This window comes from Gadus macrocephalus, chromosome 16 (assembly GCF_031168955.1).
Source record: "Gadus macrocephalus chromosome 16, ASM3116895v1".
In the NCBI taxonomy this organism is placed as follows: domain Eukaryota; kingdom Metazoa; phylum Chordata; class Actinopteri; order Gadiformes; family Gadidae; genus Gadus; species Gadus macrocephalus.
In genome coordinates, this window is record NC_082397.1 from 20,107,377 (window position 1) to 20,120,087 (window position 12,711).

Consider the following 12,711-nt stretch of genomic DNA (forward strand, 5'->3'; position numbering starts at 1 on the left):
AGGCATGTCATGTGTGGGGCAGATTAACGCTTTAGTGCTGTTGCATCTATTCCTCAAACTTTTGGTTAAAGGACAAAACCGGTCTGGATGATTAAACCTTATAAACCATCTCTCGTGACTTCACCTAAACGTCCGTTACCAATATCGTTGGTAAACTGTCTTTTTTTTTTTTCTACCGAAGGCTACATGCCAAAACATGTAGTGTGTGCTTATGACTACCATAATGTAAACAATAGCAACATAGCACTTTGGTCTTTGTGATAACAGTACTTGTATGACCATTCAAACGCTGGACTGACCAGCGTAAATTGATTCAAAAGACGAAAGTGCAACAAATCTGATCTGCCTCTTCCCCCTTTATCATCATAGGAGCCATTTGCTCTATTTCATATTACATTACATTACATTTATTTAGCCATGCTTTTATCTAAAGCAACTTACAATAAGTGCATTCAACCACGAAGATACAAACCATAAATTGTGAGAATCATGCAAGTACATAAAATTTATTAATAGGCAATATCAAGTCACAGCTTTCTCTCCCCTATAAATCTTACTGCATAAATATGTGCACCATTGTCTCTTAATAAGCAGACTAGCTATATCTAAAGACAGAGATACTAGGCATAGCCGTTTGTTACAAGAATACATTTAGCTAATCATGGTTGTCTTGCCCAGTTTGATGCTTCAATTGCACTAGAATTAAAGCTGGCGTAGACTATTTATTTGACAAGCATTTTTGTGTCTTATTGATAGAAATTCTTGTCCCTCAATCAGTCAATAAATCAAATGCTATAGTATAATAATCGGGTATCTGTGGCTGTCTAAGGCCTGTAACCAGCCTGTCCTAATCATGAATTCAGTCCCTTCAGTTGATTGATGGATGCCCCACCTGTCTGTCTGTGTACCCACTAACCCAGCGACCTGCGCACACTCCTGAGTCTTACACACACGAGGCAGACCTTATTGCTTAACTAGAAAAAACTAGTCACGTGTTTTGGGGGAGTGGCTTTGGGCAGAGGCCCTTTTTGTCGGTTGGATACTTTAAAGTATAGATAACTCTGGCTGGTTTTCTCTAAATTGCCTACCCTAGCTTTAAGTATATGATAACCAAGAAAACGCATGAAATCCTCCCCTGCTCTCTCTCCTCATGCACGCATTCATTCTTTCTTGCCTTGTGCTCTCTCTCTCTCTCCCTCTCTCTCTCTCTCTCTCTCTCTCTCTCTCTCTCTCTCTCTCTCTCTCTCTCTCTCTCTCTCTCTCTCTCTCTCTCTCTCTCTCTCTCTGTCTCTCTCTCTCTCTCTCTCTCTCTCTCTCTCTCTCTCTCTCTCTTTCTCTCTTCTGCAGTCTTTATCTCGCTGTCTCAGTATGAAAGGTATCTAACAGAGGAGCAATGGAAGAAAGCCGAGGGGGGGGGGGGGGGTGGGGGTTTGTAAAGGGGCGGGGGCGCAATGTTAACCACAGTTAGAGAGTACGATGGCACACAGAGAGAGTGTGAAAGAAGAGTGTGTGGTCATTACAGTTGCCCCTGAAGCACTCTCTCTTTCTCTCCCTCTCTCCTCCACCGTTGTCTGTTGTCTCTCTATCGCCAGGCGAGACTTTGAGGGTAATGCCTCAGTGACATGGTGAGACGATGGAAGAATAATTCCTGTATTCAGAGCTCGCGCTCCAGCCCCCCCCCCCCTCCCATCCTCCTCCTCCGCACCTCAGCCCACATAAACGCGTCAGGCCCGGATATCATTGTATCATTTATCCCGGCCTGGTCTCTCTGCCACTCTGCCTCGCTCGCCCAGAGCGGAGTGGGGGGAAGTGTGTGTGCGAGCGTGTGCGCGTGTGTGCATGTTTCTGCGTGTGTATGTGTTGTTCCTAGATATGTGGATGGCACATGAGGATACAAGAGCATGTGTGTTTTGGTCCTTGCCTGTTCGTGTCAGGCTGTACCTTTTTGTGTGTTTTTTTGTGGGAAATGTGTGTGTGTGTGTGTGTGTGTGTGTGTGTGTGTGTGTGTGTGTGTGTGTGTGTGTGTGTGTGTGTGTGTGTGTGTGTGTGTGTGTGTGTGTGTGTGTGTGTGTGTGTGTGTGTGTGCGTGCGTGCATGTGTGCGTGTCTCTGTGTGTGCGTGCGTGCGTGCATGTGGCGTGTCTCTGTGTGTGCGTGTGTGTCGGTGTGACTGACTATGGCATACTGCAAATGGGCTTTTGTGGACTTTTTTTGGCGGCTGCACTTAACAGCTTCGCTCAAGGGAGAGGCACACCGGGGTGGGTGGGCCGGACGGAGAGAGAGTAGAGAGGGCGAGAGAGGAGAGACTGAGGGCGAGAGAGTAGAAGAGAGACTGGGCACGAGAGGAGGGGAATAAGGACGAGAGAGGAGAGATAGAGGGGTGAGAGAATAAAAGAGAGACTGGGAGAGAAAGGAGAGGAACAGTAGCAGGGGGAGTTTTTTATTTCCAATATAACTTCAATCCCTGTTAGCCTGTTTTGGGTTGTCCGTACACAAGGCTTGAGAACATACCTTTGATGGGGCGGCTAAGGGCAGGAAGGAGAGAGATGTGCTGAACTGGGCCTGGTGGCCCGGGGCCCCTCTAGAGCGAAGCATTCAACGTCTTCTGCTCCCGTCGCTGTTAACCCCCAAAGAGTGTGCATAGCTCTGAGTTCCTGACACTCATACTCGTCCCTTTGAGCACGCTTTAGATCCCTGCCATGTCCCAGGACTGTCACTGTCAGCATTGTTTAATACTGATGGCCGATCGAACTCCATTGTATCCAAATGTATTCTCAAGCCTATCTAAAAAATAGTGTGCGTACGCCAGCAGCTTTACATGTGTGAATTGGTGAATGGGTGATATATTGTACCTTGGACAATAGGGAGTCATCCAACTTCTGCTGGAAACAAACACTCAATCTCTAGGATTATTAGATGCTCATCACCATAAACAGAAACACACACAAACACATGCAAACCCGTTTTTAACACACCCTAGCAATTATGCAGGCATACACACAAAACACCAAAATTGTGATAGATACATAAGTTGCGTGTATACGTGTGCATACGGTGTGTGTGTGTGTGTGTGTGTGTGTGTGTGTGTGTGTGTGTGTGTGTGTGTGTGTGTGTGTGTGTGTGTGTGTGTGTGTGTGTGTCCTTGAATCAATAAAACATGGCGGTATGAATAAGTGATAGGAAACATAAAGGAGAAGTAGCCCAGACCAGTCACAGAGCCATTGCCAACCTGCCAGAGAAACTGTTGTACCCGGGGTAAGATCCGGGCCGCTCTGAGCAGAGGTGCGTCCTGTCGGCTCAGAGGGGCCTCTCTTTCAGAGACAGGGAGGGGGAGAGGAAGAGAGGGTGGGTAGCCAGCTAGCAAAGGAGACAATGAGGATTGAAACGATGTTCGTTATACTTGAGGCCACCCATACTGTGACCCTGGCATCTGGCCAAAGAGTAGCCATTCATAGGAGATGTAATTGTACAGCCCTGCCTCAGAGATCAAGGTTGAGCTGTGATTAAGACACTTTAAAACAACCAGTGATGATGCATGGGATATCTTTGTTTCATTATGCTATTGTCCAGATTTGTGTTTTTTTTTGCTTTCCAACCCATCACTTGAATGCAAATAATAGCACACAAGGCCATTTAATTGGATAATTATGAAATCCGCAAACATGGTCCCGGTAAGTGGAATAATTTTCTGCCAGTGGTTTGCCAATAATATGAGTGCTGCATGTTGGCTGGTCACATTACACATGAGAAGAGGCCCTTTGACGATGTCAGAAGTTTAGAGCAAGATGATTGGTTTATGTTCCATTTGGCTGCTGAGGGTTCAACAGAAAGCTCTTCAGGCTAACTCAAGTGTCTGGGGAGCAGCTTGGCATTTATGCAGAATGCACAAAGCCTTGTGTAACGCCAGGGTTCGCGATAGATGGGATTTGTCATAGGGATTCGTATTTTGAAATTAAAAAGAAAATTGAATGCTGCTGGTAGAGCAGAATGCAATTTCTACCTGCACTGTTGTAGACCTCACAATCCTAGCTCAGTGTACACACAAATTGAATATATATATCAATATTCATTTAAAATATATTTGTATATTTATTGGATTTACATTATGCAAGCATCCAGTGTTTTTAACATGTCATTACTTCTGGTGTTATCAATGTAAAGCGTTCCACTAGCTGAAATGTAAAATCCTAGTTTAGGGTTCAACTTCTGTCCCCTCTCTGTATGGAACTGAGAATTTCGTTAAGCTTGACATAGCACCAGCTTCAAAACAGATTGCAAGCCCATAGCCTGAACACACAGTCCCAGGTGCACTGCCCGGGCCCCCCCATGGAGGCCTTTCGGACCCTTCCCTTTTGACCTCAGGTCTTCCGCTCTCTCTGAGGGTGCATGTGCCTGTTGTTCATATGATGCATGCATAGGATGTCCATGTGTATGCACACCGTGTGACGTGCCTGTGATGTCCACCAGTGTTAACCTGTAAACCGCATGGTGACCCGTATAGCACACCCACGCTGCATCCCAGGCTGGTTGCATGGGCCCCCGTACTTAACATCAGTGTTGCCAGATTGGGCCAGATTTCCCACCCAATCTGGCATCCCTTCTTAACGCCAACAGGAAGAAGCCCTCCTCTACAACACCATGAGCTTACGGCACCACCACGTTGTCAATGTGCCCGCCTCCGCGTGTATCCGTCTCCATCCATCTCATACGTCTGAAGTCGACATTTACCAAATCTCAAAGCTATTGACCGAAAACAATAGGATTTTTCGATTCAGAGAGACAAACAGGTGTATGCAGAGGTGAATGTTGATCCTCTGAAGCCTCCAGCTAACATGACTGAAGGACATAAAGGTGTGCCTCACATGCATGTTTGAGGACGAGGAGAGGAAGGGACTCAGAGGTCGACACAGGGGGTAGCGTGAAGGGTGCGTCTTGTCCTCTATTGCCGTAGTAGAGTGAATGTCTACAGGCTTTCTCCTTTATCACTGGCCTACATATGCATTTGTTTTCCTGCTGAAGGGCTCAGCCATGTAAAAAACGCGCCAACACCATGACTATAGGAATGCTAGTTGGTTCTTTTGAATGGTTCTTCTGAGCCGTGAGCATTTCTGCCATGTATAGGATGAGGGCGCCATTAGGAGCCGGCCTTTACACAAAAGAACGCACACCCTGCTAGAAAGAAACACTGTCCGTGTGACAAAGGAGGGCTTGGAACACGGACACGTACATAATTCAAAGTGTCCACTGGTCCAGAAGATATTTCAATTTCTCTTCAAACAACACTTTGGTGCACTTTAACAGCACTTCCATAGCTATGAGGTTTGAAGTGTTACGTGACAGCTTTCACCTCTTAAGTCACTGACACATCTGCCTAATGTTAGGTGCATGATTCAAATTATAGCAAAGTAAAATAAGAAGTTTGGGCAAATTAAACGATACATGAAATAACAGGTACAATATTTAACATTGACATCAAGCATTTAAAACAGGTACTGGTGTCCAAATTCACAATAGTGGAGAGGGTTGTCTCAGACGTCATCCTCTTCCCAAGAACTGAAGCGCACCCGGGTTGCCAGGTTGAAGACATTGAATGATTCTATTATTTTTGTATTTATTGTTTACCAATTATAAACCCGTTAATTTGGCATCCATTTTGAGATCCTTCCAGGGTCTGAGCTGTCTTCCAAAGGACACTCGCAGATTTGCCCGTGATTTAGCACGGCTCCGGTCATGGAGCATTTTAGAGTGACAACGAGGCTTTTTAGGTCGGGTAGAAACTAGTACAATCTCAGTTCATCCAGTTTGTTTGCTTGCTTCAATGGATGTAGCCCCCTGTGTTTGTGTGCCAAGTGGTTTGCCAATCTGGCAACCGGGGATAATCTGAGAATAGTGAATCATAACACAACGGCCAAAGCATATCTCTGATGACATATCATGGTCATTTTAGGATTATATTATATTTTGTTATATTATACCTAACATTATTATTCTTCATAGTAATAATAATTATTGTTTACCTATTCTTATATTAAATATATACGTTGTTCACATTTGAAGGAGCCCATGTAGTCTGTTAATGGTTGGAAGTGTGAAAGGAGGCCAGCATTGCCTGATAATCTAAAGAGTGTTTTTTGAATGAAAGGGCCTTCTATTTACATCGGCCACTTTTCAGTCCCTTTAATGAGCTCTGGTGTGAAATATCTGTCATGGTTCAGACTCCAGCGTGGGTTTGCCGTCAGCGTTGGAGCTGGCAGCGTGCACCCTGTCTGTATCCTATTACATAAACTGGTATCTCCTCCCCGTAGGCTCTGTGATAGCATTAATGTATTTTTGCACTTTGGGACAGGAGAGTGGCTGTGCAGGAGGGTGAGCTAAGCCGGGCTTTTCACAGTCCATCAGGATCATCTCTGATATTAATGAGCTTTACATGTGAGCACCGATCAATGTGGGTCTCGCATCGGTGACCGGCTTTCCAAGAACTCTTTTGATGTGGCCGTCTACGTGTTTGTGTTATTTCCGTTTTACGTACATTCTTATTGCTCGCTTTTTAAACTTAGTAAATTATTTTATAACGGTAACAATCGGGGCTCCTACCTGTAGTTTGGCTCACATTAGGACTGGGCCCCGTAAAGGCAAGACTGGAGGACCCTGCTCAACAATATTCTCAATGAAGGTACGCCTCGTTCAACACCGTCCCAGAACAACACTTCCTATGTGCGTTTCAATTCAACCTTGACATGTGTGCGGCCGCCACTCTGGCCTGTGGATGTGGGTCACAGTCCCTTCAGCTGCCCCTGCCTCCCCTCCTCTCCCCTGAGTGCAGTCCATGTGCTCTCCGTGTTCGCTGTTTGTTCTGGCTCTGATCTGTTTTCATTTGCTCTCATGTTATAAAAGCCCCCGGTCTGCCAGTTTACTGAAATAGATTAACGACAGGTAATGCAATGGTACATGATTAGTGCATATATTTGGATTCATTCACTTCAAAAGGAGGATTTTCAATCAGTGTAGGGCCCTATGGCCTAGGTCTAGAGGCAAAGCCCTTTCATTATCTTTGTAGCATTAAGACCGGATCAATAAACACCTTAAGCCCTCTTCTAGTCTCCATGCTTCCTGCTTTCAGACTTTTTTCTTTTTCATTTTCTCTCCAATATGCGCTCACTTTCTAACTGTTGCTAGCTGTAGAGGTGGAATGACCTGCATGAATAAGCATGCATCATATTATTATTTTTTGCCTTTGTAAAAGCATCTTATTGACCAATAGGGATGTACTTTAAAAATATGAAGCCAAAGACATCTGAGTGCCAAGATATACACCAAAGAGCGTCGATCATATGGTCAATAAGATTTACTGTGGAGGCCTTTGCAGTGTGTTTGGAAAAGTTTGTGAAAACACCCAAACAGTTAAATCAGTGTCCACGGTAGTGTATTACTCCAGAACATTAGTGCATTTTTTCCCATTTATTTGTGTGTGTTTGTGTGCGTGTGTGGGTGTGGGAGTGTGCACGTGGTCGTGCGTACGTGCGAAGGACATGAAAAGGATGTTTACAACAGGCGATGAAAGAACCCAGGAAAGTGTGATTCAGAATTGTGATTGTGTCTATGATTGTGTGTCTTAATGTTTGCACGTTTAGGACCCATTGGTTGTGTGTGTGAGCATGCCAACATACGTGTGTGTGTGTGTGTGTGTGTGTGTGTGTGTGTGTGTGTGTGTGTGTGTGTGTGTGTGTGTGTGTGTGTGTGTGTGTGTGTGTGTGTGTGTGTGTGTGTGTGTGTGTGTGTGTGCGTGCGTGCGTGCGTGCGTGCGTGCGTGCGTGCGGGTGAGTGTGTGTCAGACCGAGCGCGTATGACAGCCAGGGGTTGGAATGTGACGTGAGAGCGCTAATCAAAGCCAGCTGGAGGTAACCGTGAGATTAAAGTTAAAACACAAAAACAATCAGTCCGGGGTAAGTACAGCATCGCTACGTGTTACTGCCACCCCCACCTCCCAGACCATGTCTAGGAGGGAGGGGATCGTGGGGGCACCGCGACGGGGCCAAGAGCTGGCACAAAACCGCTGATTAAGACCTCCTTTGTGTTTGCTTTGATCTGCTAAGAATAGCATGTGTAGTCCCACCACTGCAGGACACGCCGCCCCCCCCCCCCCACGCCCGCCGGCCCAACACCACCCCCGGCCAGCGGGAGCACAAGGCGTGTGTGGAAGTGGGCTCGACGTTGTCGGAGAGTGTCTTGCGTCGGCTGTTTTGTCCGTGGGAGGAGACGGCGTGTCGTTGGTGTGCGTGTTGATGCCTCATATTGGTTTTTATGGGATGGGATAAAGGCTAAGAGGATTAAGTTGTCCAAGTCACACAAGGTGACCGGACCAGACCTGTGGACACCGTTCTGTTCTGTCTCACAGATCCCGCGCACTGCGGACACATTCAGGCCCGCAGAGTCCTCACCGCCGGAGCCCCGCGGCCGTGGCTGTGGGGCTCAGACGCCAGAGCCCTTACCTCCAACCCTTAGCGCCACGGTCGGTGGAGCCAGAGCCTCGGCTTGAACTCCATTGTCTTCTGAAGGCCGCCGTCACCCCCTTGCGTGTAATGTGAACGACGTTAACATCGGCCGAACAGGGGTTTCCCCTCCGCTCCCCTGGCCTCGCTCCAAGACACGACTGCTTTCTCCTGGCTGTGGTCGGACTAGTAAAAGAAAAAGCCCGGCCATAAATAACTATATTACCTTACACAGTGACACGGGTCCCGCGGGAGCAGATCCCCAGCGGTACGGCTGCGGGGGGATTGTGCAGGGGGCGTGAGAGGTTAAGACCCCCTGAATGGCTGCTAGGTGTGACACAATGAGGCTGGATTAGGCGGTGCTGTTGAGCCTTACTCGGGTGTTCAGCGGCTTGCGGTGGCTACAATAACGCCACGGATGGAGGCTGGCAGAGACGTAGCGGGGGGGGGGGGGGGGGGGGGCGCAAAGGAGATGATCAGCCAGGGTTCAAGATGAGAGGTTAGAAGATAGCAGTGGTGGAAGGAGCACATGTATACAGAGGGGCCGATTGTTTGAGGGAAAGACTGAATAAGTGTGAGAGAACTGCACTCCATGCAATACTCATTGGTAGTACTTTTTAAAAATACAAGGACAATCGAGAGCTATTCCATATAAAATCATTAAATTCGATACGATGAAACATTTTTAACTTCTTGGGGTTTCCTCTAGGATTGTGGAAAGCCATGTTAAAGGCTTTTACTAATTTGATTCAGATATTGTGTTCAAAGACATGGAAAATGTGCAGTGGCCAAAGAACCATCATAGTTTATTCCAACCTCTCCCCATTACGCTCATTCACATCAAAATGTGAGAAAATAATGAGAATAGCAACAAGGCGACATGAATAAAAAAGCATTAAAACATGGAATTCTATCAAGGGGCAAGGAAGCCAGACAGATTGATCTTCATCTTCCTTTATTATTTTGGAAGGTCGATTCAGCATTTCTGCGGACAATGATTGTACCAAATGCTTGGGCTGAAACGCTGAACGCACGGGGCAGAGCTGACAAACAGGAGGTGTTTCTGCGCCAGGGTTGGAGATAACCTTGCTGCGTGGCCCGTTTACAGGATGATGACATAGGGTGTGTTGGCATGTGTGCACTTGGAGCAAGTGACATCGCCTGGCACTAATTGGAAACAGCAATTGCATAATGTGTGTTTGGTGCTGTCAGTGCAGTGGGATTTTTAGTATTTGGTTGCTCTTGAACCCTCCCCACACACACACCCACAGACACACACACACAGCCCGACACACACACACACACACACGTCCACACACCCACACACACACACACACACACACACACACACACACACACACACACACACACACACACTGGATTTACTGCCTCAGCTGTGTGCCAGCGGCTCTGCTGGCCCGGGTAGTGTAGGGGATTAAAGTGTGGGGTGAGAGGGCAGGCTGTGAGGTTGCCACATAGCGTGTCAGCGCGGACGTCCCGGTGAAGCACCGGGTTCTGTGCACTCAGAAACCTCTGGTCCTTCCTTACATCGCCGGTTGGCTCTTATCACAATATTTGATTAATTAATATGGAACAATGCTTAAAATAGATCTTGATTGGGATTTGAGTGATGTAATTCGCGCCGTTCCCTCTTGCCTCGACGACAGTGGCTCTCCATCGCAGATGCTTCGTGAATGTTGGTCTTGCATGGCAGTGGAGCGATCAACAAAGCAGCCATTGAGCAGACAAAGCATGTTGGTCCGCGCACATCACAAGTTGCATACTATAAATGACGTGCGCTTGACGAGCTTGGTCTCGCCGTGGACCACAACGAGAGGTGTCGATGTTGTTCAGTGTTGTCGACGGTCTCCAAGGACCAGTCTCACAGCGGCGTCCTCGTCAGACAAACACAGGTTTGGCTCACCACTCTAATTACGGGTCTGTTCCTACAACGTACCAGGGCCCATGGTCCACGGTCAAAGTGAATTAGACTAGTTTAGTCTACCAGCAGTGCCCTGGTGCAAGGAAGGAGCAGACCCATCATTATGTATTATGTGTTATGAGCGACACCCGAGGTTGTCCCAGGACAACGCCTATGTGAAACGGGTCTATTGCTAGCACACACACACACACACACACACACACACACACACACACAACCACATGCACACACACAGACACAACGGGGTCCTTCCATGTGAACGTGTCTCTCTGTGGTCCCCTCTCCCCCAGAGAACACACACAACAACACACAAACATACAACCCTACGCACACACACACACACACACAGACACAGATCCGACGGGTTCCCTCCATGTGACGTGTCTCCCTGTGGTCCCCTCTCCCCCAGAGCTGCAGCGGGAGGGCAGCATCGAGACGCTCAGCAACAGCTCGGGCTCCACCAGCGGCAGCATCCCGCGCAACTTCGAGGGCTACCGCTCTCCCCTGCCCACCAACGAGAGCCAGCCCCTCAGCCTGTTCCCGTCCGCCTTCCCCTAGAGGACGAGGCCCGCCCACCGAGTCCATCCCGTCACCAGCTCCACCTGCTTGCTCTTCACCCCCCCCCCCCTCGTTGGGGACCGAACCAAACGACGAGAAGGAGGACATTGCTTCGCGGGCGGAGAGGGTTGCATGTGTTTGACTGACACAGTGTTTTATAGGTGGTGGAGCCCTCTGTTACAAGCATTTCTAAAGCACAGCTGTGTGTGTGTGTGTGTGTGTGTGTGTGTGTGTGTGTGTGTGTGTGTGTGTGTGTGTGTGTGTGTGTGTGTGTGTGTGTGTGTGTGTGTGTGTGTGTGTGTGTGTGTGTGTGTGTGTGTGCCCGTCACTGTTCTTCATGTAGTGAGCTGGGGCGCACTAGTGTTCCGGTCTCCTGTTCCTGCTCATGTCCCGGGCCACGTCGCGCTGTCTCTGTATTATAGCCCTGCCTACGTCTCCTACCTTTTAATAGGATGTTGGCTGTCTCCAGACCTCCACCACCCACACACACACAAGACACACACACACCAGCGTGAAGGGGAAGGAGTGGTTTATTTGGGTATCTGGTATCTGTGCCGGTGTGCTTATCTCATGAAGGCATTTGCATACGTTGACATCACTGCACACGCAGTGTGTGTCAGAAGTGAGTGACCACTCTTGGTGTGCGTGTGAGTAAGTGAGTGGGTGGGTGGGTGAATGAGTGTGTGTGCGTGTGGTTATGCTTGCTTTTGAGTGTGTGCGTGGGTGTGTTTTATTTTCTCCTTTATCACTGCTTGAAATCTTTAATTGTGTATTTTTCTTAAATCTTCTTAACCGCTTCATGGTTTCATATGGACTTGCCTTTGTTTCTTTCTGATTCGTCTCATTTAAAGTGAAACAGACACTGTGGGGACACGTGACTGCTAACTCACTCTATGTTGGAATTTGGTTACAGACTACTCTAGATCAACATTCTGATATGCATTCATTATGAAAAGCTTATCCCAAGCCTCCTCAGACGTATCTATAGATCCTCCCCTCAGAGTCCTTCTGCGGTATTTGTGTATACGTTAGTAACATACAAATTAAAAGGTTTCTCGATGATCAAATCATTTTCTCATGCCTTGACTACTGTATCTCTCTCACCCTAGCTTGTTCTCTAACCCTGTTATGAGTGTCAAATGTCTTTATGAGAATACAATGATTTGATGCCAATTACTCTAATCAATATATCTCAAAGGAGTGTGGAAGTTCCCAAAGTTTCCCGTGATTATAATGATGAGACTATTTTTATACTGAAGGTGGTTAAATGCAACACATACATTCTTATATGAGATGAGTTTATTCCTAACAGAGGCTTGTAGGCTACACCTATTGTCACTTCATGTCTTGGAAACACAACTTAGCCATTGGACAATGGAACTTGGCATGTATTCATCCTAAATCAAGACACATGCTTGTTATTGACTGAAATGTCTGATTTGTAAAATACTATGATCATTTTCTGCCTCTTTCATGCAAATAAATTTTAAGAAATCAAGTTGTTTTCAGTTTAATTAAACTAGTGCTGTCCATTTAAGTTATGATAAAGTAACAAGTAAGTAGAATTCTACGCATAAAGAGTAAGTATGTTTAAAGTGTTGATTTTTATTACTACTGAATTGAGACCTTCCATAATTAGAAGTTAAGTACAGACACAGATGGGACCTTTTTCATAATTCAAGATCCAATATATATATAATTTTTTCAATATTTGCTTTAGCAA

General features: G+C 46.8%; 1 protein-coding gene across 2 annotated transcripts in view; it reads left to right on the plus strand.

Moving 5' to 3' along the window:
* bcas3 (BCAS3 microtubule associated cell migration factor) overlaps nt 1–12,486 on the plus strand; it is a 210,352-nt gene extending 197,866 nt beyond the window's left edge. For both annotated transcript variants that reach the window (XM_060074791.1, XM_060074792.1), the window contains one exon: nt 10,840–12,486. In XM_060074791.1, coding sequence (XP_059930774.1) covers nt 10,840–10,988 — 149 coding nt within the window. In that variant the 3' untranslated portion in view covers nt 10,989–12,486. The remainder of the gene's footprint in view (nt 1–10,839) is intronic.
* The last annotated feature ends 225 nt before the right edge of the window (nt 12,487–12,711 follow it).